The following is a 26,467-nucleotide window of genomic DNA, read 5'->3' as shown; positions in this document are numbered from 1 at the left end:
CTCTGACTTAACTATCTATACACCTTCACCTTCTAATACTAGTTTTGATTATTTTCTTTTATATTATTTCATTATAATTACTATTTTGACACCTGCAAACAACAGCAATTTTTTATGGCAAAATTCAAAATATTAAGGGGATTACCTCTATGAATATGAAGTAAAAATTTTAAATGTCAGTAATACAATGAGCAAATCAAAAGCATATTTCCCTTGAAAAACTATAAAGTAGAATATTCTGTAACTGCCTCTAAAGGCCATTTAGAATATTATGACAAAGGAAATTTTATTACCAAAAAGGTCAAATAAGCACCAAACAAGTAGCATATATTCAAATGAATATATGAAGCATATGCATATGCTATTAAAAACTTCAATAATTATTTTTCCCTCAGAAGGAAATGGTGAAATATGTTTTTAAATAATGTGTATATTAGTTTAAATTTAAAAACATTACCACTAGAGTCCTTCAAGTCTCTCTATTACTGTTTTACTATGTTAATAGAAAGTTATGAATATGAAAGTGATTTTAAGAATAAACTATTTTCTCAACCTCAAATGGATATTTCTTATAGCTACTATTAATTTAAAAGGTATCCTCTGTGAAGGAAAAAAATAGGATTCACATGGTGATTACAAATATATAAAAATGTATATGAGTGTACAGACAAAACTACAAATTAATTTATAACAGTATATATAGAAGGCAATAATGTATGCTTTTTCTTGGATCACCAATATTCATTCATTTCTACCATTTATGTGCCAGCAAATATTCCAAACAATGTTTCTTTAAATGTACAAAATAAATATCTACTATTAATTCCGACTGTTGTCAATATTCTTAGTACACAAAATAAGATTTACTTCTAATTATTTGTAGTAAGAATACTACCTGCTTTCAATTGTTGTTTAGATATACAAGGCTGATGACATACATCTGTGTTCAGAGATAAGTTTAATAACTCTGCACTCAATTCTTCTTTACTGAGTGACTTCACACCACTTATTAGGCCTTTGTTTCTTAAATTTCTATCATCCCTAGGTTGGATTAGGAGGAAAAAATATTTTATTTTTTATAAGACAAATCATATGGCAACTAAAATCACATGGAATCTAATCAGAGGTTGGTGATTCTCAGTACATATATTAACAAAGGATAATTTTTTTAATGTAGAAGATAAATTATCATACACTAGAGGCATATCATCTTAGCTTTTGAGAATAATTATTATTGCTACATATTGAATGTTTTCCTGGTATCAGGGACTATGCTAAGCACTTTATATATATCAATCCATTTAATTCTCACAACAAACTTCTTAGGTAGGAGCGGTACTAATTTTTATCCCCATTTCACACATAAGAAACTGAAGTATAAAAAGGTTAAGTAACCTGTCTATTAAGTAAATAGATGGGGAAACAGTGGAAACAGTGTCAGACTTTATTTTTGGGGGCTCCAAAATCACTGCAGATGGTGATTGCAGCCATGAAATTAAAAGACACTTACTCCTTAGGACAGTTATGACCAACCTAGATAGTATATTGAAAAGCAGAGAGATTACTTTGCCAACAAAGGTCCGTCTAGTCAAGGCTATGGTTTTTCCAGTGGTCATGTATGGATGTGAAGAAAGCTGAGCACTGAAGAATTGATGTTTTTGAACTGTGGTGTTGGGTCCCTTGGACTGTAAGGAGATCCAACCAGTTCATCCTAAAGGAGATCAGTCCTGGGTGTTCACTGGAAGGACTGATGTTGAAGCTGAAACTCCAATACTTTGGCCACCTGATGCGAAGAGCTGACTCACTGGAAAAGACCCTGATGCTGGGAAAGATTGAGGGCAGGAGGAGAAGGGGACGACAGAGGATGAGATGGTTGGACAGCATCACCGACTCAATGGACATGGGTTTGGGTGGACTCCGGGAGTTGGTGATGGACAGGGAGGCCTGGCGTGCTGCGGTTCATGGGGTCGCAAAGAGTCGGACACGACTGAGCAACTGAACTGATGACTGAAGACAAATGTGAATTTGCTATATGCTGTAAGAAGCCAGGATGATTAGAAATAGTGGATAAGACCAGTTTACATGCCTACAGAGAAAGTCAAGAACATTAATAAATGGAAAGAGATTTAAGGGCTTCAGTGCAGAACTGACAGCAGATCTGTGTTTACCAAACTGTTGTTCTTGAGACTAGCAGGCTTCCAGCTTCTGTTAATGACAAAATAGCTTGGTCAGACTAACTTCCCATAGACAGAATTAGAAAACCTAGACCAAAAACAACAAAAAAGGCAAAATCTATTTGAAGGCACTAAAGAGCAATAAAATGAAGGTAGAAGGTGGAGGGGAATGTACACTCAAGACACAGACACTGCAAAGGTTAAGAGCACACTTTTCTATCTTTTTGCCTGAGGGTATTCCCCAACTCATCAATGCTTTCGGGCAGAAAGTCAGAGCCTTTGCGGCTTAAAATGTCAGAAGGCAATGTTAGGTACCGCGGGCCAAAACATATGGACAGTTAAGGGGAAACTGAAGAAGGGAGGAAATCACAGAGTTGAGTCTTAAAATCTGCATATAAATTCAACCCAGAAAAAAAGCAATATACTTCCAAGAGACATGGCAATCAATAGAACCAGATTCAAATATGACACAGACATTGAAGCTATCTGACAGGAAATTTTAAAGAATTTAGATTTGTGTTAAAGGCTCTAATGGAAAAGGTGAATGCATGCGTGCTAAGTCTCTTCAGTCGTGTCCGACTCTTTGTCACCTTACGCACTGTAGCCCACCAGGCTCCTCTGTCCATGGGACTCTCCAGGCAAGAATACAGGAGCAGGTTGCCAAGCCCTTCTTCAAGGGATCTTCCCCACCCAGGGATCGAACCCACATCTCTTGCAGCTCTTGCTTTGGCATGCGGGTTCTTTACCATTAGTGCCACCTGGGAAGCCCAACAGAAAAGGTGAACAGCATGTAAAACCAGACAGAAATTAAAAATGCCTTCAACAAGCTCCTCAGTAGACTCAACACAGGTGAGGAAAGACCAAACATTAAGACAGGTCAAAATAAATTATCCAAACTGAAACAAAAGAGAAGAAAATGTTAAAAAAAAATATATATAAGAGCTGTTGGACAATATCAAATAGTCAAATATATAGGCATGTATTAGTTGTCTATTGGGTGTGTAACTCTTTATCCCCAAAACTTAGTAGTGTGAAAAAAACATTTATTATCTCACACAGTTTCTAAAAGTGAGGAATCTGTGAGCAGCTTGACTGAAAGATTCTGGCTCAGGGTATCTCACAAAGTTGAGATTTTCCCCGGTGTCACCTCATGATTTAATTGGTGCTCATTCATGTAGCTATTGGTAGGGCTTAGCCCTTCACTGGCTTTTGGCTTGCAGCTTCAGTTTCTTACCACATGGGCATCTCCACAGAGCTATTCACAGCATGGAGTTTGCTTCCCCAGAACAACTGATCTAAGAGAAAGAAACAAGAGTTTGCCCAAAAAGGAAGTGCCAATCTTTCATAAACTAATCTTAGAAGTGACATACCATCACTTCTGATGCATGCTATCTGTCACACAGACGATCAACCCTGGTACAACGTAGGAGAGGACTACACAAGGGAATTAATACTAAGAGGAACAGGAATCCCCTGGTGGTCCAGTGGTGAGGACTCTGCACTTCCATTGCAGAGGGCCTGGGTTTGATTCCTGACTGGGTAACTAAGATCCTGCAAGTGGTACAGTGCAGCCAAGAAACAAAAACAAAAAGATACCAAGAGGCAAGGAATCACTGGAATCATCTTGGAGGCTGACTACTACAATGTATTAATAATTCTGTAATACCAGAAGGAAAAAGAGGGAATGGGGCAGAAGGAATATTAAATATTTAAAGAGATAATGGCTGAGAATTTTCCAAAACTAAAAAATGAACACCAAACCACAGATCCAAGAAGCTCAGAGAACATCAAGCAGGATAATTTCCTCTCCTCTACCACAAGCATACAGGTTTCCCAGGTGGCTCAGTGGTAAAGAATCCACATGTCAATGCAGGAGACACAGGTTCAACCCCTGGGTTGGGAAGATACCCTGGAGGAGGAAATGGCAACTCACTCCAGTATTCTTGCCTGGAAAATCCCATGGACAGAGGAACCAGGCAGGCTACAATCCACAGTGTCACGAGGGGTTGGACATGTCTGAGCAACTGAGCATGCATGCTTGGATCACAAACATACACACAAACACGTGGTACATCTGCTGCTGCTGCTAAGTCACTTCAGTCGTGTCCAACTCTGTGCAACCCCATAGATGGTAGCCCACCACGCTCCCCCATCCCTGGGATTCTCCAGGCAAGAACACTGGAGTGGGTATATCTGCTAAAGAATGCTAAAAACAAACTACTAAAAAAAAAAAAAAAAGACAAAAAATCTTGAAAGCAATGAGAGGGGGAAAAAAAAGACCAAAAGAACATTACACACAGAGGAAGAAAATATTTACAGCAGACCTCTCATCAGAAATCAAACAAGTTAGAAGAAAATGCAGTGATACCTTTAAAATACTCAAAGAAACAGAAAAAACAAATCAATCAAGAATTGCATATCCAGTAAAAATATACTTCAGAAATAAATGAGAAATAAACACACTATCAGACAAACAAAACCAGAAAATTCACTGCCAACATACTCACACATGTCAAAGTTGTTTAGGCAAAAGGAATATGACCAGAAATCTGGCACCAGACAGAAACTTGGATTCAGAAAAAGAAATAAAGAATGCTAAAAATGGAATGCAAGGTAAAAACATTCACTTTCTTATTTTTAATTCCTTTAAATGACAAATGAGTGAAGCAAAAACATTACAAAGTACTGTGCTATTGTTTCTGTAAAAGTAAAATATGTAATAATGATAGCAAAATGGATGGGGGAGAAATTCAAAGCACATTAAAATACTTATACTACACATGAAGCAACATAGTGTTATTTAAAGACAGACTTTGATCAAGTAAAGATGTATATTATAAACACTAAGGCAACCATTATAAAGTTTTTTTCAAAAAGGTACAAAGTCAATAATGGAGATAAAATGGCACCATAGTTAATCCAAGGGGGGTGGGGGGAGGAAAAGGAAGAAAAGAATACCTGAACAAATAAAAAATAATTAGCAAAATGGTAGATTCTGATCCAACCAATTAAATGTGAATAGTAGAAATTCATCAGACAGAAATTGTCAGAATGGAAAAAAGGAAAGTATCAATTATATGCTATCTACAAAATACTTTAATATATAGATAGGTTAAAAGTAAATGGATGAAAAATATATATATTATAAATACAAAGCAAACAACACTGGAATAGTAATATTAATATTAAACAAAGGACACTTCAGAATCAGGAATATTATCAGGAACAAAGACAGTGATTAGATAGTGAGAAAGGTGTCAGTTCTCCAAGAAGACTATCCTAAATGTGTATGCCTCTGACAACAGAGCTTCATAATTCATGAAGTAAAACAAACAGAATGGAAAGGAGAAGCAAACAAACCAGTAAATTACAGTTGGGAAATTTAAGACTCTTCTCTCAGTAATCATAAAATAAGTAGACAGATTATTAATACTAAGGTTACAGAAGACCTAAACAACACTATCAACAAACTTGGCCTATATGAAATTTATAGAATACTCGACCCACAAGAGCAGAATAAATTCTTCTTAAGAGCACATAAAACATTCACCAAGATTTTATTCATGGGCATAAAACCACGTTTAACGAATTTAAAGGAACAGAAATCATGTAAATTATGTTCTCAAGTCATATAACAATTGAAGTATAATCAATAACAAGAAGATACTGGAAAATTTGCAAATATTTGGAGTTAACTGCACCAAATATCTAAAAAAACCTGTGGGTCAAAAGGAAATCATGAGGGAAATTATAAAACATTATTTTCTTTAATTTATTTTTTGGCTGCACCATGGCTTGCAGGATTAGCTCCCCTACAAGGGATCAAACCCCAGCCCCAACAGGGAAAGCACTGAGTCTTAACCACTAGACCGGACCACCAGGAATTCAAATTATAAAGCATATTAAATTGAATTTTAAAAAATGTATCAAAATTTGTGAAAAGCAGCTAAGGCAGTGCTTAAAGGGAAATTTACAGAAGTCTCAAATAAATTATCTTAGCTTCCACCTTAAGAAACTAGAAAAAGGGCACAAAACGGGCATAAGCACATTTTCTGGGATAATGGAAGTGTTCTATGTATCAAGAGGGATGTGGGGCTACAACCAGAGTATCCATTGTCACACTGTGTAGTTAAGATTTGGGCCTTTTAACATTATACAGCTTCCCTCAATATAAAAAGAACTGTATCATATCGTAAGACAGGGAGTAGATGGAAATAATAAGGTAATAGAACTGGAGAAGGCAATGGTACCCCACTCCAGTACTCTTGCCTGGAAAATCCCATGGATGGAGGAGCCTGGTAGGCTTCAGTCCATGGGGTCACTGAGTTGGACATGACTGAGCGACTTCACTTTCACTTTTCACTTTCATGCATTGGAGAAGGAAATGGCAACCCACTCCAGTGTTCTTGCCTGGAGGATCCCAGGGATGGCGGAGCCTGGTGGGCTGCCATCTATGGGGTTGCACAGAGTCGGACACGACTGACGTGACTTAGCAGCAGAATTGTAGAAACTTGATAATTATTGTAGCTGGGTACTTAGGAGTTTATTAACTCTTCTTCACTTTGAATGTTGTTGAAATTCTTCATAACAAAACTTTTTAAAAGTTAAAAATACCATCATTATTTTTTTGAAAAATAAATGAAGGAGAATATGGAAGTAGAGAGCATAATGGATCTTAGAGAAGAAAAGGAAGAGGAAAAATAACATCACTTGACATAGGATGGTGGCAGAGTCAGTATTTGCCTGACTAAAGATAATAAAGGAAAGGCAGAAATAAAAAATGTCTCCAAGGTTTCTGGCTTTAGCAAAATGGGTAGAAGATGGCCTTTTTTTATTCAAATGGAGAACAGTTTAGAAGGAAAGATTAGGAGTTCATTTTTGGAGAGGGCAGGTTTCAGATGTCTATGAGACATCCAAACAGATATCAAATAAGTAGATGAATATATTAGTCTAGAGTTTAGAAGAGAGATGTGGACTGGAAATACTAACTGGACGTTGCTGGCACATACTTAAGATTAAAAATGTGAGTAAAGCACTTAGAATGAGATACAGTTTGTAGTATTTATAGATGGTTTCTCTTATCACTGCCATTATTAATATTAATGTTAATCATCTCATCATCCCTTAAAGTAGTAAAAATATATCCTCACATTAAGTATGTCTGACTTACACAGTAAGTATGATTATCACACTTAACGGAAAAAACAAAAAAGGCTTGTCTGGAACATGACAATGCCAGAGGTAAAAGTTTGACCACAAACTTTCATTTCATTAAAAACTGTTAACATCTGTTCATTCCAGAACAGTGACTGCAGAAATAATGGAGAATTGATTAAATCTCACCAATTTAATTTTCATTCTAAGTGGAACAAAAAAATAACAATTCTCTCTCAATTTTAGCTTATCTCAAATTCAAAACCATTAACATATTACTAAATCTATTTCAGCCTTCAACAAACTCCAGGATGATATATTATGTCCTAGATTAATAGGACACATGAAGGTAGAGATAGAAATCTGTTTCTTTTAAAATAAAAAAAAAATAACTTTATCTTTGAACACAGCTAAAATGATAATTGGCAAGCCTCTTACAAGAAAAATCTAAGAGCTATTCATTTCCATAATCACTTCATTTCAGAGAATTTTGGCATGATCATGAAACTCTAAAAACCCCATTCTGAAGTGAATACAATTCAGACTAAAACTACAAATTAAAATTGCTCTTACCAGTTCCTATAGAGCCTTTTCTCATACATGATAAATACAGTTTGGCAAATAAAATTTGCTACATTTACCTTAGAACTAACTTATTAATATATTAGTTGGGAATGGAGGAATGGAATGGAATGAGGACAGGAGAAGGAGGAAAAACTCTTACTGAGATAATTTTATGTATGAGGCACTCTTCCAAGTCATATATGCATACTTTTTCTGATTACTCACAATATCCTCATAAATGCAGGTATTATTATTCTCCCTATGCTTCACACATAAGGAAACACATAAAGAAACATTAAGCAGCTTTCCAAGGTCACAAAGCTGGTAAGTGGTAGACCCAGAATTTCAACTCTAACTCTGTTACAGGCACTCAGGATATAACTGCAACATACATTAGCCTTTCCCAACAAATAAATTAATTAACCCTCCTGCCTCATAACCAAAATGTAGATTTTCATTTCGAACTATTTTACTGGGATATTAAATTGACTCTCCCTTGCTTTTTCAAAAGTTTTCTGAATATCATATAACTTAAGTTGAAATGAAACTTCATGAGATTCAAATCTCATTCCTCTATAGTTTGCACATTATAAGAATGTGAGATATAACTGAATATATTTACTGGGAGATTTAGAATATTATATATGTTTTTGATCCTTGGTATGGTCATTACAGTATGATTTTTAAAAATTCTTTAATAGAAATTGCTATTTTAAAAAAAAGTAAAATGAATATGAAACTCACGTGCACAAAATAACAAGAGAACAAGGGAATAGTTCTTGGTACTGAAGACAGCATTTTAATACACGATCATCATTGTTCTCATCACTCAATCCATCTGCGAATTCAGCAAAAGCAACAATCAATAAGCACACTCAAAATCTGGGAACTGTATAAACAATTTAGGCCATATTTACAAATTGAATCATCTAAAACAAAGAAAACTTTTTAAATAAGAGGAGGAAGATAAAACACAACAAAAACAATGACCTGAAAATTCTGGATCTAGAATTCATATATTTATGGGTTTAATTAACTGATAGTTTATTAAATTGACAGTTTACTAAAACAGAAGAGAATATGCCTATTAATAAACCCGAAGGAAAGAAATGTGATCAGTAGGTTAAAATGCCATACTAGAAACCAAAAGCTATGAATTCTAGTCTCAGTTCAGTCACTTAAGAGATTTTAAGCAAATTATATGATTATATTTTGTTTCATATTAACTTAAAAGAGGTCAGTAAAATAATCAGCAATTGTTCTACCAGCAACAGAACCACTTTCATGTGTCTGCTTTTTCTTAACCTCTAAGCAATAACATTTAGAGAGAGATGTACAGAAGAAGACAACATGGGCACTAGGAAGAGAATACAAAAACTAATTTCTAACAAATGTTAGTATGTAGCTGATATAGTGTCCTCTGGTATTCTCCAAGTCTTAGAGCATGTAATAAGTTGTGTGTGTGTATGAAAAGAATGTAATATGTAGAAAGAGGACTAAAGATATCATTTTTATAAGTCCTTACACTACCTGCCTCAGAAATCCCTGGGGTACTTATTAATAATATAGAAAGAAGCACCACACCCCAGACCCATTTATGGATAAGAATCTTTGAAGCCTGGATCCAAAGACTGATTTAAGCCCTTGGCAAGTCTCTTACACACTAAAAGTCAAGACATGCTGCCCAGTGAGCCTTAACTTTTTTCCCAGATTATAACCTTTTTCTCCCCTCAACTTTTAGCCTATATCACTGATTCCTCTAAACTTTCAAATTAGAAAACTCATTCACACATGCAATAAACATTTTTCTAAGGTCTAAGCTGCACCAGGTCCCTATGCTTGTCAAAAGACAAACTCTTTGGGGCCTCATGATCTCTTGGCGAAGTCTAGACAAAACTCAACTGATCTCATAGCATGAACCTGAGAGACATACGATTCAGTTCTTTAATCAGACAACCAGTAAGCCAGACAGACATATATTACAACAGCCAATTTTCCTGCTTTTAGCTCACAAAGTAAATATCACAATAATGCAAAATGGGCAGCTCAAAATCAGTGGTTAACTTTAGCAACTCAATTTGACCAATCAAAGGAGGTTTAGAGCATACAGTAAGTACACTGCTCTAAAGGTATCAAAGTTCATGATTACTTGTTCTGTCACTTTTTTATAGAATACACAGGCCCAGAAGGTATACCTAAAATTATAAGAATATTCATAAATATTTTTACCAAAAAATATTTTTGAGTACTTGCTCAGGAACTGTTCAAAAATGAACAAAGACACTGGAACCAGATAACCTGGGTTTGAATTCTTGCTTTCCCACTTACTGGACATGCAATAATGGGCAAATTGCTTAACTGTATAAATTACAGTTAATATGATATTTAGCATAGTAATAGAATTAAAGTTTCTCAACAGCAGGCTTTGTATGTCTCATTCACTGCTGCAGCCTCAACAGTTAGAACAGTGTCTAATACAAATATCCTGCAAGTAATGATTCAACAAAAATGTAATAAAAGAAAATATAAAAATGATGGAACAAATGTCTGGTGTAGCAGGTATCAGATAACCTTATTTTTACCTAAAAATAAAAATAAATAATTATAGAAAATCTGAAAAATTCCGAAAATATAAAGAAAACTAAAATATCTCATAATTTCATCAGCTCAATATATCTCTAAGTATATATGCACAATCTAAGGAACTTGGGATTGTAATCTATACTCTTTTAAATCCTATTTTTGGTGTTTTGCAAGTTAAAATGAGTTCATTAGTGTCAGCGATCAACGCAAAGAAACAGAGGAAAACAAGAGAACGGGAAAGACTAAAGATCTCTTCAAGAAAATTAGAGATACCAAGGGAACATTTCATGCAAAGATGGGCTCAAAAAAGGACAGAAATGGTAGAGACCTAACAGAAGCAGAAGATATTAGGAAGACGTGGCAAGAATACACAGAAGAACTGTACAAAAAAGATCTTCACAACCCAGATAATTACGATGGTGTGATCACTCACCTAGAGCCAGACATCCAAGTGGGCCTTAGAAAGCATCACTACGAACAAAGCTAGTGGAGGTGATGGAATTCCAGTTGAGCTATTTCAAATCCTGAAAGATGATGCTGTGAAAGTGCTGCACTCAATATACCAGCAAATTTGGAAAACTCAGCAGTGGCCACAGGACTGGAAAATGTCAGTTTTCATTCCAATCCCAAAGAAAGGCACTGCCAAAGAATGCTCAAACTACCCCACAATTGCACTCATCTCACATGCTAGTAAAGTGATGCTTAAAATTCTCCAAGCCAGGCTTCAGCAATACATGAACCGTGAACTTCCAGATGTTCAAGCTGTTTTTAGAAAAGGCAGAGGAACCAGAGATCAAATTGCCAACATCCGCTGGAGCACTGAAAAAGCAAGAGAGTTCCAGAAAAACATCTATTTCTGCTTTACTGACTATGCCAAAGCCTTTGACTGCATGGATAACAATAAACTGTGGAAAATTCTGAAAGAGACGGGAATACCAGACCACTTGACCTGCCTCTTGAGAAATCTGTATGCAGGTCAGGAAGCAACAGTTAGAACTGGACATGGAACAACAGACTGGTTCCAAATAGGAAAAGGAGAACATCAAGGCTGCATACTGTCACCCTGCTTATTTAACTTATATATGCAGAGTAGGGATTGGGGGCAGGAGGAGAAGGGGACGACAGAGGATGAGATGGCTGGATGGCATCACCAACTCGACAGACGTAAGTTTGAGTGAACTCCGGAAGTTGGTGATGGACAGGGAGGCCTGGTGTGCTGCGATTCATGGGGTCGCAGAGTCGGACACGACTGAGCGACTGAACTGAACTGAACTGATGCAGAGTACATCATGAGAAACGCTGGGCTGGAGGAAGCACAAGCTGGAATCAAGATTGCCGGGAGAAATATCAATAACCTCAGATATGCAGATGATACCACCCTTATGGCAGAAAGTGAAGAAGAACTAGAGAGCCTCTTGATGAAAGTGAAAGAGGAGAGTGAAAACGTTGGCTTAAAGCTCAACAGTCAGAAAACGAAGATCATGGCATCCGGTCCCATCACTTCATGGCAAATAGATGTGGTAACAGTGGCTGACTTTATTTTTCTGGGCTCCAAAATCAGCACAGATGGTGACTGCAGCCTTGAAATTAAAAGACACTTACTCCTTGGAAGGAACATTATGACCAACCTAGACAGCATATTAAAAAGCAGAAACATTACTTTGCTAACAAAGGTCCATCTAGTCAAGGCTATGGTTTTTCCAGTGGTCATGTATGGATGTGAGAGTTGGACTATAAAGAAAGCTGAGTGCCGAAGAATTGATGCTTTTGAACTGTGGTGTTGGAGAAGACTCTTGAGAGTCCTTTGGACTGCAAGGAGATTCAACAAGTCCATCCTAAAGGAGATCAGTCCCGGGTGTTCATTGGAAGGACTGCTGTTGAAGCTGAAACTCCAATACTTTGGCCACCTGATGAGAAGAGCTGATTCATTTGAAAGGACCCTGATGCTGGGAAAGATTGAGGGCAGGAGGAGAAGGGGACAACAAAGGATGAGATGGTTGGATGGCATCACTGACTCAACGGACATGGGTCTGGGTGGTCTCCGGGAGTTGGTGATGGACAGGGAGGCCTGGCGTGCTGTGGTTCATGGGGTCACAAAGAGTTGGACACACTGAGCGACTGAACTGAACTAACCCAATAGGACTGATATTCTAACTAAACAGGGGAAATCTGGAACCAGACATGAGTAGAGAGAAGAGGATATGAAGAGCAATAAGGAGAAAATGGCCATTTACAAGCCAAGAAGGCAGTCTGGAACAGATGTTTCTCTGATAGATGTCAGAAGGAAATAATCCTGCTAACACCCTGATTCCAGACTTCCAGTCTTCAGAACTGTGAGACAAATTTCTAGATGGTTTTTGGTATTACTTTTTAGCTTACATATGTAAGTGACACATGATATTTGTCTTTCTTTGCCTGAATTAATCTAAGAAATTTAGGATTGTAGTTTATATTCTTTTAAATATTATTCTGTTTAATATCACATGATAACATTTTTCAAAATTAGTATTCTCTCATTTGGCTACAGGATTATATGTAACATCTCCAACTGTCAAGACTGTTTCAAATTTTTCGCTGTATAAATCATGCTATGATGAACACTAATTATATAAATCACTGACCTCTGATTATTTCTTTAGAATAATTGCAAGAAAGACAAATCATCTCCATAGGCTTTGTATAAACACTGATAAATTGCTCTCTTAAAAGTTACTAATTCATATTCCCTATGCACTGAGTGCTGTGTTCCTATCAAGTGCTGGGAAGAAGTATCATTCTAAATTTAGGAACAATAAAAATAAAAAGGGAAAATGCAAAAAATATAAACTAAAAATTTTTACACATAAGCAGTTAACAATATTTAAAACAGTAAACAGGAAAATATTTACCTTGAACAAAAAAGGCTGACTAGATGTATTTCTTCTTTTGTGAATTACCTATTAATAATCTTTGTCCATTAGGGAAATTTAGTTTTTCTAAACCACCTGTATAACTTTCTCATGTAAGAGGACTCACAAGACTTACCACTTATTCCAAACATTAAACCATTAAGCACTTTAATACAATTAGCTCAACCAATCTTCAGACCATATTTTCAGCCGGGGGTCATTTCCCCCCATTTTATTTACTCAGTTTCCTCACGTTTAACTTTCTCCAGGTCAGCTCAAAAAACTCAGGTCAATCAGATTTCAAATCCTATTCTCATCGTAATGCATACTATATTAAATAAGTACAATTTTGAAAAGAGTAAGGACAACACTAAAATTATGTTCAACTAAGTCTATTTATTAATAACAGACTATTTTCATTCAATTTGTGGCATTTTTCTTTTTTTGATGGAAAATTCCTGTCTAAAAAAATACAGTTATAATACTCAATGATTACATAAAACAAAATAATACATCTACATACGCAATTATTAGAGTTAGTGGCAAATGTACTCGACAGATGCAAAGCATAATTAAAGACTGTTTTGTTCTTGCTTTTCTCCAAACAAGTATTTTAATTTTATTCAAAAATCCTGAATTAAATTTTTTATAAGTTTCAATTCATCATTAGAATGTAAAATATAATTTTACTATGATAAAAATGACTAAGGATATTTCTAAAGGAGATCATAAAATCATTATCAACAGAATAAATATATTAAGTGCATTAGATTTTATATAAACAATGTTTCAAACAATCACTTTGACAGATAACAATGATATATAAAGGATTTATCTGACAAAGACAATTACACAAATAATCTATAAAGACTAATCTACAACCTTGTAACTAAAAGCACAATTTAGCAAAATTAAGACCAGATAGTATCAAATTGAAGCATTAAAGGGAAGTATGGCTTTCCAGGAAGGCCCAGAAACTGAAGCAGCACAGAAGTTTGAGACCACTACTATGATTTATCCTCCTTAATAATCCTAAAAGCATAGACTGAAGAAGTAAAAGCATCAAAAGAAGCACATAAAAATTAAAAAGTCAAAAGACACATATCAAGTATCTATAAATAATAAATGTGGCCAAAATATCTATTAGTTCTTCTAAAATAAGTCTCAAACTCAATCTATTGAAGGAATAGATATTCCATCTAGGACAAGTTCTTAACATCTCTATGTCTCAATTTCCTCATCAGCAGAATAGGTCTAATAAGAAAATGGTCCACAAGTACCCTAAGTTTTGAATGAGATATTAGCTGTAAAGCACTTAGAAAAGGGTCTGGAGAATAACGGCCATACCAGTGTTGTCTATTACTATCATCATCTATACAATTATACACTAAAATGTAATTTTTATCAACTAACAAGGAAAAAAATTACGAGTAAAAAAAATTCTCACCTCTTCTTAAGGATTGGAGGTTTACTGAAATGATGGTTTAGACAGAGGTTTTGTTATAGTGTGGTTGTTTTTTTAAAAAGTCCTATCTGCGACCCAGAGGGATGGTATGGGGAGGGAGGAGGGAGGAGGGTTCAGGATGGGAAACACATGTATACCTGTGGCAGATTCATTTTGATATTTGGCAAAACTAATACAATTATGTAAAGTTTAAAAATAAAATAAAATTAAAAAAAAAAAAAAGGAAAAAAAAAAGTCCCATCTGTTAGCACTATATACCAAAGTACAACAGGAGTTTCAGGAGTTGGGAGAAAAGGTGAAAAGGAAATGAGAGAAAAGGAATGAAAGAAATTGTCGCCAAAATGTTGAGAATCATTGAAAATGAGTGAAAAGCACACAGGGATTCATAGTATTATTCTACCTACTTCTATATTTGAAGTTTTTCATAATAGAAAGTAAAAAAAAAAAAAAAGTAAAACATTCAATTTAATATAATGTGTTAAAATATTTTAGTATTTTCTTAACTCTAATAAATGATTTTTTTTTAGTGGTTTCCTTTAAAAGCTCTTAAACTTCACATGACGTTCCTACTCAAAATGCATAAGCATTGTACTGGAATATACTAAGAGCTAATAATTATTTGTAAAGGGAATAAATAAGGGAATTAATTGTAGAGGCCCTTTTTCTTCAAAGATGTAGGACTAAACAGCTGTGCCAAAAGCCTTCTCAGGATTAATATAATTAGACTCATCTTGCAAACAACATAAATTCATGATATTTAAAATAAAACACATCTACATATACAAATAATTCTGAGTTGGGAATAAAGTTTTTAAAGAATGAAATATATCCTCTAAATGTAAATATAAACTCTTCAGAGGCAACTATATTGCTTTACAAAGATTTTTTTTTACCAAATAGTTACACAAAACATGAAGAACACACTTTGGTTCTAAGACTAATTTTTAAATGTCTAAAAAAAAAAAAAAAACCCAACAAACTAATATGGAAACAAATCAAGAGAAAAGCTATAGATCTCTATTATAAAAAATCACCCTGCTTATTTAACTTCTATGCAGAGTACATCATGAGAAACGCTGGACTGGAAGACACACAGGCTGGAATCAAGATTGCCGGGAGAAATATCAATAACCTCAGATGTGCAGATGACACCACCCTTATGGCAGAAAGTGAAGAGGAACTAAAAAGCCTCTTGATGAAGGTGAAAGAGGAGAGTGAAAACGTTGGCTTAAAGCTCAACATTCAGAAAACGAAGATCATGGCATCCGGTCCCATCACTTCATGGGAAATAGATGGGGAAACAGTGGAAACAGTGTCAGACTTTATTTTTTGGGGCTCCAAAATCTCTGCAGATGGTGACTGCAGCCATGAAATTAAAAGACGCTTACTCCTTGGAAGGAAAGTTATGACCAACCTAGATAGCATATTCAAAAGCAGAGACATTACTTTGCCAACAAAGGTCTGTCTAGGCAAGGCTATGGTTTTTCCAGTGGTCATGTATGGATGTGAGAGTTGGACTGTGAAGAAAGCTGAGCACCGAAGACTTGATGCTTTTGAACTGTGGTGTTGGAGAAGACTCTTGAGAGTCCCATGGACTGCAAGGAGATCCAACCTGTCCATTCTAAAGGAGATCAGTCCTGGGTGGTCTTTGGAAGGAATGATGCTAAAGCTGAAACTCCAGTCCTTTGGCCACCTCATGCGAAGAGTTGACTCACTGGAAAAAACCCTGATGCTGGGAGGGATTGGGGGCAGGAGGAAAAGGGGACGACAGAGGATGAGTGGCTGGATGGCATCACCGACTCAATGAACGTGAGTTTGAGTGAACTCCAGGAGTTGGTGATGGACAGGGAGGCCTGGCATGCTGCAATTCATGGGGTCGCAAAGAGTCGGACACGACTGGGTGACTGAACTGAACTGATTATAAAAAAACTTCCTTATTATAGGTTCTGACAAACCAGAGGAAAACAAGACCTTTCTCTGTATTATATTAACTGCATGTAGTGGTGATTAGGGGCTTCCCTGGTAGCTCAGCAATTAAACGAATCCACTTGCAAGGCAGGAGACACAGGTTCAATCCCTGGGTGGGGAAGATCCCTGGAGGAGGGCATGGCAACTCACTCCAGTATTCTTGCCTGGAGAATCCCACGGCAGGCTACAGTTTCACAGGGTCGCACAGAGTCAGACACAACTGAAGCAACTGAGCACGCAGATGATTAGAAACACAGATCACTTACGGGCCTCATCACTCAGCAAGGTATTTTAAAAAAAGATTCAAGTATTGTAATACCGACAACTATGCATACAGAACTACATAGTCACTATCTGTGAAATCACAGACCTTCCCAATAAGGTCTAGGAGAAACAGAAAATATCAAAGACCTCCAAAACAAGCCTAATAGAACAGTCCAAAACATCACCATGTCCTGCCATTTCATAATGCAATACTTATAGTATTGTTTTAAGTTTTGCACCATTTCCCTGCAATAATGAGTCAGCATCCAAACAAATCTTAATCAGGGAACACCCTGAGAGAACAACACTTACAAAGTTTTTGAGATGCAAGTTGTATTGACTGACCCCATAGCTTTCTATCTTGATTTCTGAGACTGTCATTGATGAAATGAACTGCAGGTATAGCTTTGTGCTGGGCATGTTTCAGTAATTTTCCTGCCTTCATACGATCCAGCTCTTGTACAACCACCCAGGGAATTATTAACACAAGACTGTCAAAGCCTAAAAAATAAAAAGATTTCTTATAAGTCAACAAATATGTATTAAGCTACTAAATTGACCTGCTGTAGGAGAATTAAAAGTTTTAAAGAAATTCACAATCTAAATGAAGAGATAATACATAAAAATAGGAACTTAAAACAGATACAAATGTCAAAAGAACATTACAAAAATAAATACTACAGGAGATCAAAGAAGAATAAGTTTAGAAGCTAGATTAACCAGTAAAGGCTCTTTTTTATTCCCCTTTTTACTTAAGCTGATTATGCTGTGCACGCTTGTGCTTAACAACATATCCAAACAAAAGTAAGTTTATGGGGAGTAAAAACTTCACAGCAATGTTAAATAAGAAAATCAGAATCAGTCAGTATGTTTTATAAATACCTGGGATTTCTCTTGTCTTTAAAAGTCTAACAAATTTGAGATGATTCATCAGAATATTTGTGTCAATAACAATTAGAAGCTTTTTGTCTGAAGCAGCATTTGCTAGGGGAAAAAAGCAAAGTGAGAATTGACATTTGTAACACACTTGTATAATAAATAAAACTTTGTTATCATAGAACTCTGACAGCATTCTTAAGGCAATCCTTTAAACAACAAAAACACATTTACTCCAATTCTTAAGAGAAAGAACAGTAATCAATGATTAATTATCCACCAGTAGAATATTGCATATTACTTTTGGGTAGATTTTTAAATCATAAACTAACTTATGACAGCAGTAATTATGTTGTTGAACCCTGTACTCTATCACTGGTAGTTATCCAGTTAGGAATGATAAGCTAATCTTAATATATTGTGAAATAACACTGAAAAGATAAATATGTATAAAAGAAAGAAATCTAATAATACTAGTATTATTACTTCTTAGGGTCATATTAGGAACAGGTGAACTGATTCACAGATAAACAATAAATTGGAAAGTGCAACATGAACATAATGTAGCAGCATTACTATTTTTATAAATGCAATTCAAAACTGTATACTAGCATACTCTGGAGGGTATCTATCATTTTGTTCTCCCAGGAGTAAGAATAATCACAGTTTTACTATATAAGTAAGAAATTCATGAATACCTTTGAGAAAACTGCATTGTTTCTGATCAGTGTTTTACAAACTTGAAACTGTTAAAATTTATGATTAAGAGCAAGAATAACGGACTACTCATAATTCTGATTACTGTCCTTAGGCAAAAAAAAAGAAAGAAAATATTTCTAACTGCCTAATAATGTGAGATACATAAAGCAAATGATAACACAAATCTTAGACCTGATTCCTATAGCTGAAAGAAATATAGCATATTTTATTATTTCAAATGAGCACATTTTAACACTTTCACCTAAATATTATAAAAATTGAACATTGAGAAAACACAGGAGATCGCAAACACAGTCATACACATAAAGGGTATACCAGCAGAGGAATGTATATCATCTTCTACCACGTCAATTTCCATACTCATTAACTCTCCTGAAGGTGGAACCACAGGTAAATCCATGCTTTTTCCCACACGAGCAGCATGAAGCTCTTCTACTATCTGCATCTAAATTGCAAAAGACCCGCAAAACAATATTTTGAATTATTTTCTCTTCAGATTAATAAGAAAGCAATTAATTCTTAATTCACTTAATATGAGATAGTCTGTGGAAAGCAAAAATTTTACAAAAATATGGAAGCCACATGGTAAAAAAACCCCACAGATTTATAAACATTTACAAGGTTTACAGGAAAAGAATTTGAAATAGAAGATATATGTATATCTATAACTAAATCAACTTTGCTATACACCTGAAACTAACATAACATTGCAAATCAACCATAGTCAAAAAAAAATTTTTTAAGCTCTTTAAAAAAAATAAAATGGCTCTTCTCTTTTTCTTACTACAACCTTAGGCGAATTATTTAACCACCATGGGTCTCAGTTTATCTGCACAATAGGAATGGTAAATATTTGTATCCTTTTAATACTTTTTGTAAGGATTAAGTGAAATAACATGAAAAACCTCACATAGGGTCTAATATATAAGAGATAATAAGTTAATTCTCTGAAATAAGTTAATTCTCATTTCCATTCTCACTTCAAAGTACTTTAAGAGCCAAGTATGTTTTTGTCTGGATGATCAGCACTCTTCCTAATTTCTAAGATTGTTAATTAACTATCAGAAACTGAAATCCAGATCTTTATACTCTTCATTTCAGGGAAGTAGTTCCCTGATGTATTATAATGTAAAGAAATTAAAGTATAGCCTAATTTTAGAGCAGAGGTGAAAAATCTTTTTTCTATCAAGGGGCACAGACCCAGAAGACATAAAAATATAACTGACTGTCACAAATAAAAAGCAATCAACATGGTTTTAAAGTTTCCTTTAAATAGAAAAACCCAAAGTGTTCTGTGAATCTAATTTTAATTTAGAAGCAGGGAACATAAAATTACTTGCAATACTTCTATTAGGTTTGACCAGAAGATTCTAGCTGAGAAATGAAGCAACAGGCAAAAAATAAATATGTATGTGTTTTCATTTTCACTGAACACTTTCATCTTATTGCTAATTAGAAAAATGAGGCAAAAATATTAATATTATACTGTATTTTGGCAAGCTGAGGCATAAGCATGCAAAAACATAACATTAAATTAAAATTAATATTGTGAGTGTAGGCTCCACACTTTTTATTCAAAACAAATTAGCTGATTAGAAAAAAAAGGCCAAAAGGTGATTGAATAAATGGAAATACTTTTCCAAAGAATTTTTCAGGACTTCATAAATACTTATATACTGAATTAAGTACAGACATCAGTGTTATTTTCATACTATAAAAGTTTTTATCGTCATTATTTTTTATTAAAATAGAAATCCCCTGTCTTAATGTCATTAAAAATATTGACAGTAAACAAATATATCAGTAACCTCTTGATCTGTATCTTGAATACTTTCAAGTGACACTGAAGAACATGGTGCTTCAAAACTCTGAAATGAAAAGTAATTTTATTAATTAGTTAAGAAGCATACACCTAGAATAAGGTTTTTCAGCTATGGCACTACTGACATTCGGGATCAGATGATTCTTTGTTTGTGGGGTTAATACTCTTCTCACTTCAGGGTAGTTCCCTAATGTATTATAATGTAAAGAAATTAAAGCAGAATCTAACTTTAGAGCAGAGGTGAGAAACCTTTCTTCTATCAAGGGGCACTGATCCAGAAGACACCAAAGTATCACTGTCACAAATAAAAAGCAATCAACACGGTTTTAAAGTCTTCTTTAAATAAAACACAAAGCATTTGGGGTTGTTCTCCGCACTGTAGGATGTTTAGAAGTATCTCTTCCCTTTACTCACTAGATACCTACCTCCCTCCCATCCTTGACAATCAAAAATGTCTCCATCCCTTTGCCCAAGCAATTTCAGTGTTATAACAGAGACAGAATTTGATGTAAATGGAGTTGAAGAGAAAATTATCTATATTTCAGTTTACATCCCAGTAAGCTACGTTGTTTGGGGGTACATACTTCAATAAATGCAATAAAAAGAAAAACAATGAACTGAAAAAAAAAAAATCTCCATCAAATCAGTTGCCAAATACCCACTAAGAGGCAAAACTGCCCCAGATGAAAAACTGTCCCTAGAATAGAAAAGTTTCCTTCTATTAAGTCATGAAACATAGTAGAAATTAAGATTGACTCATTCATATACATGCCTCCCTAAAAATACTCATATTCTAAGAACAAAACATGCCACCTTAAGAAACAGAAGTAACCATGGCAAAGATAAAAAGAATACTGGGCCTTGGTGGTGGGAAATTTTCATCCATGAGTAAACAAACCATTTCTAAAAGTGACATGACAAAACAACAAAAGAAACTTGAAGATTAGTGTATGGCTGAGGGCGGGAAAGACTGAAAATGTATGGGTGTTTTATTTTTTGTCTCCCAGCAAAGACTGATCTCTCTAATTTCAGTTTTTCCCTGGCACTTCCGGTGAGCGGCTGAGACTTACCCAATCCTACATACAGGTGACAAGGAACTTGACTAAGCCTCTACTAAACCAAATCATCTTCTAAGAATTCTCCACGATAACACCAAACACACATGTATTTTATAAGAAGCTGGATATAAACTGCAGACTCTCTTTAAAAAAGTATATCCTATGTTGCTTTGGGAATTGAGCTTCTACCCTAACTTTCCAGTATCAATCTTCACACAATACAATACCACGCACATCACACACGTAGGCCCATTACAGCCGTACTCTCCCATGACCCTGGGTTCTATAATGCTTTCTCCACCTGACTTCAAATCTCACTAGAACTTTAGAGTCTCTTCAGCTAAGGAGTGCCAACCAAGCTAGAGATTATTATAGAACTTCCTGCAACTTCTGACATTCAAAGTCTTTTCATTCTTTTACTTGGATCACTACTACCCTTCACTCTCTTTGACAAGTCACTTTTAGTGATTTCAAAAAACTTTCTATCAACTTCAAATCCTTATTATAAAAGAAGGTCTTAGAGGGCATTTAACTTTGCCTTCCCCCTTCCATGTTTTATTAAGTCCATGGATTGGGATAAAGCCTTCCCTGGAGATGACAAAAGGGAGTAACACCAATGATGGTATAAATGGCTTTATTTGCTGGAGTGATTCCAAACTAAAAACCTGATTATTCAGTGGCTCTGTCCTATCTACAACATGAAAAACAGTCTTTCCCAGAAGAGATAAAAGAATCCATTACCTAGACCCTGGCTTCCTCTCCAACTTCCTCTCATATAGATTCTCAACACATCTCAAGTCAAACTGAACAGTGTAAGTGCTCACGTATGCTCGTCCATGCCATTTCACAACTCTGGGCCACTACACAACCGATCATTTCCCCGGCAGGACAACACTTCCATTCTTTGCTCTACACGCTTTTCAACACCAAGCTTAAGAATCTCCAAGCTTAAGAGAATCTCTTAAGAATATCTTAATGAGCCCTTCCTTAACTCACTTCCAAATTTATACTAACACCAGCCAAATTCCCAAGGCGTTAATATTATCTTCACTGTATCTGAACATTTACCTCTCTGGGAACTTCTTGAGGGTAAAAGCATCTTATTCAAACTCTAAATGCCTAATACATAATAGGTACCTTTAATTAACATTTAGATAAACTGATGAATTTCTACCCCAGAGACTCATAAGAATTAAGTGGGATACCATTTATAAAAGTGGCCTATAAACAATAAATCTCTAGAACATTAGTTCACAACGGTGAGGGGAGAATGCAGACTGAAAAGGGTAACAAAGAACTATAAGCCTAGGGAAAAAAAGAAGTCACTTTCTTCTAGGAAAGCATAACAGGATCACTGAATACAAAAAAACACAATTACTTCTTTGTAAACTCATTATTTCAGGAAGACAATTATCCATTGAGGAATTTATGAGGAAAACAAATATAATATTGAAATGATTAGCTACTGTCACTAATAATGTTAACGATAACATATTCAAGATAAGAACAGTATTTACTTGCTTCTCCTGTGTCTAAATGACTTTCAGTCAGATAAGACTTCTATCAAAGGAATATAAAGAGTTTTAATTCCAATAATTGAAAAGTAATCATGCAAAAATTGCTTCCCCTACAACTTATATTCATGCTATGTACCTCATTTGGTTTTTGTAATAATTCTAAACAGAGAGCAAAAAAGTGTGTAAGGTACATCTCATACTGTTCCTTAGATATACAGCACCAGGGGAATACCAAACAATGATACAAAGATGTTCAGTGAACATACTGGAAAACTCAGATTCCTTTCTTGCATTCTACTCTAGAGAATTGGTTATACAGCACAAGAAGAAAATGGAAACTTTTCTTTAAGAAAGCAATAAAAAGAACAAACTCAATTCTTTCCTTCTTTGGACCCCTTCAAGTTCAGTGAAAAAGAGTACTCTTTCTCAAGCTCTTTTGGCCTCCTTGGTTACAATCCCTCCATTTTTCAAAGGAAGTATCTTATATAACACTCTATAATCTTGATTCCTAAAAAGAGGTAAGCTCCACCACTGCTGTTTATAAGCAGTCTCTAAATTTCAGAGCTTCTAAAGTTCCAAAGTTCTAAAAGTTCTCCTAAAGATAAATAATTTTATTTGCCATAGAAACAAGGCTATCAGAATTAGGTTTTCAAATTAGTCCACAAATGCTGATTTACTGCATAATTTAGAAGCAAAAATAGATGTGCCAAGCTTTCTAGCCTAGATCTCTGTATACATAGTTCCCTCTATCTGGAACATTCCTGCTTCTCCCATCTCACTCCACCTTGTCTTCACCTGAATAACTCCTATTCAGTCTTTAGTTCTCAGTTTACATGTTATCCCCTCCAGTAAATCTTACTGAATTAATCCATCCAAGGCCATGTTAATCCCCTGCTATGTGTTCCCATATAAGGTGATTAAGTATTTGTCAGACTCGAGGTGGCTGTTTCTGTACCTCCTCATATAAGAAAGTCTTTGAAAATGATGACTGTGATTGTGGTACCTGGCATACAGGGCACCCAAAAGAATAATTTGTTAAAGGAGCAGCTATTTGGAATACTAACCCTGGAACTGTCGTACCTGGAGTTAGAGAAAACTGTCATAGTACTTCTCTGATAGGACTATCTATAACTGCTTCTTCTGTATTTTTACATAATCCCTTCTATTTTGGGTCCCTGAGAGTTGCCAGGATAGTTTCTTAAGGAAGTTGGAATTTACAGAGTAAAATAAAAGAACCAACATATCTTCCTGACTAAACAGAATCTGCCTTTTACGATCATTATCTATAACAGAAACAACTCAAACCTAACTATATTTGAACTCTTTACTAAGGTCTGTATTCATTTTGCACTACCTTACCTGGGTTAGGTTTTCACCAGAACTTATATCATTAATTTCTTGATGCTCATGATATGCTCCTTCCCACTCATGAACAGTCTGCTTATATGTGGAATCTGAAAATAAATATTCACTTCTGTGCCTTGTAAACTTTAATGAAAACTGAGTGCCTTCTGGACATTCTTTTTTCTCCTGTTTAGTCTTTAACTTGTTAGAACCTGAACTGAACACATTTTCTTGTACAAGATTTTGGAGGGTATTGCGGGATTTTACCAGGATTTTGAAATTAATCCTTCTCCTAGATTCAAAGGGTTCCTTAATTATCTTGCTGGAATTACAATCCTGAGAAAGTTGGATTCTCTTGCATTTCTCCGAAGCACATTTTTCAGAACTGTCTCTAAATTTATTGGACCTTTCTTTCTTGAATTCCTTCATCTTCTCCCTCTGAGCAAGTAAATGAGGGCTTTTTTTTTCACTTGTCTGGCCTTCAGCTTTTGGTTTCACATCTTTGGCCACCTTAGGACAGCTAAAGTTTTTAATTCCATGGTCCAGCTTACTCTTAACATTTGCCAATTTAATATCTTTAACTTGAAAATCTACACATTTACTTATATCTTTCTTAGTTCCATTTGAAGAAGGACTCTGTGAAATAATCTGATTATTATTTGAATATGATGTTTCCTGGAGTGTAACAAGTCCTTGGGATGAAGAATCAATTTTTGGTCTCTTTCTTGGAGGGTCAGTTTCTACATTCAGTCTGTAAAGCAGCACAGAAAATTAGGTAGGCATTAAAATTAAACATAATATATAATATTGCACTGTATCATTTTAGTTAGGAAATGAAAGAACTGGCCTGATATGAACGTCATTAAAAGTAGAAAATAACTACATTATTAATAAAGGAGAAAGGATTACTCAATAAATGCTGTTGGAATAACTGATTATTTGGAAAAAAAAATTTACAGCTTTATATAACATCAGATGATGTAATCCCAAACAGATTAAACATTCAAGTGTAAAATAATTATTATTTCTATAACTGCTATACTTCATATTAAATACTTAAAAACCATAGAATAAAAAGGGAACATTTATCAGATTTCTTAATAAAGAACTTCTTAAACTTAATAGCAATGGGAAAAATATCACAAAGGGAAACAGTAAATGTAAATGACTACTGCTGCTGCTGCTGCTGCTGCTGCTAAGTCGCTTCAGTCGGGTCCGACCCTGTGCGACCCCATAGACGGCAGCCCACCAGGCTCCGCCATCCCTGGGATTCTCCAGGCAAGAACACTGGAGTGGGTTGCCATTTCCTTCTCCAATGCATGAAAGGGAAAAGTGAAAGTGAAGTCGCTCAGTTGTGTCTGACTCGCAGCGACCCCATGAACTGCAGCCCACCAGCCTCCTCCATTCATGGGATTTTCCAGGCAAGAGTACTGGAGTGGGTTGCCATTGCCTTCCCCGTAAATGACTACAGTAGTATATTAAAAAGTAATAAAACTAAAAGAACTGGGAAATGGCATATGCTACAAATGTGACAGCTTATTAGCCTTCGTAAATAAAAATCTCATCAAAAAGTACTAAGGCTCTAGAAAAAGACATGAACAGAAAACCAATGAAGTAGAAAAAGGAAATGGTTAATAGACATTTTTGGGAGAAATGTTTGACTTCCCTAGCACAGATGTGCTAATTGCGATGTACCATTTTCTTCTATCAAATTAGTCAAGATTGTTAAATAACACTAAATACTGGCAAGAGGTTGTTAAATGGACCCTCTCATATGTTGCCAGTGGAAATGCAAAATGATATAACAGTTCCACAAAGGAATTTGATGATATAATTAAGAATTCTAAAAATGTTATCTTTTAACTTCTTAGTAATTCCCACTTTAGAAATCTAAGGAGAAAAAAGCTAAAAATAGACTAAAAATAATAAGATATTCAATTCAGGATTATCTGTAAGAGCAAAAAGTCAGGTACAAGGTAAATGCTAAAATTTTGGAAATGACTAAGAAACATGTCATTCTACCGAATACAATAAACTATCATAGTCATTTCAAAGGATGTTTATGCAAAA

At 35.2% G+C, this 26,467-nt stretch overlaps 1 protein-coding gene across 1 annotated transcript in view; it reads right to left on the bottom strand.

The window, feature by feature from the left end:
• The window catches only part of SWT1 (SWT1 RNA endoribonuclease homolog), a 107,542-nt gene that overhangs the window by 63,117 nt on the left and 17,958 nt on the right, over positions 1-26,467 (bottom strand). Inside the window, 7 exon segments of the mRNA XM_003587114.6 lie at positions 896-1,041; positions 8,637-8,730; positions 17,373-17,561; positions 17,943-18,044; positions 18,972-19,101; positions 20,465-20,524; positions 24,413-25,148. Coding sequence (XP_003587162.2) covers positions 896-1,041; positions 8,637-8,730; positions 17,373-17,561; positions 17,943-18,044; positions 18,972-19,101; positions 20,465-20,524; positions 24,413-25,148 — 1,457 coding nt within the window.

Source organism: Bos taurus, chromosome 16, assembly GCF_002263795.3.
Source record: "Bos taurus isolate L1 Dominette 01449 registration number 42190680 breed Hereford chromosome 16, ARS-UCD2.0, whole genome shotgun sequence".
NCBI classification, from domain to species: Eukaryota; Metazoa; Chordata; class Mammalia; order Artiodactyla; family Bovidae; genus Bos; species Bos taurus.
The sequence above is the reverse complement of the archived record's forward strand: the minus strand, read 5'-3'. Positions and strand labels throughout refer to the sequence as shown.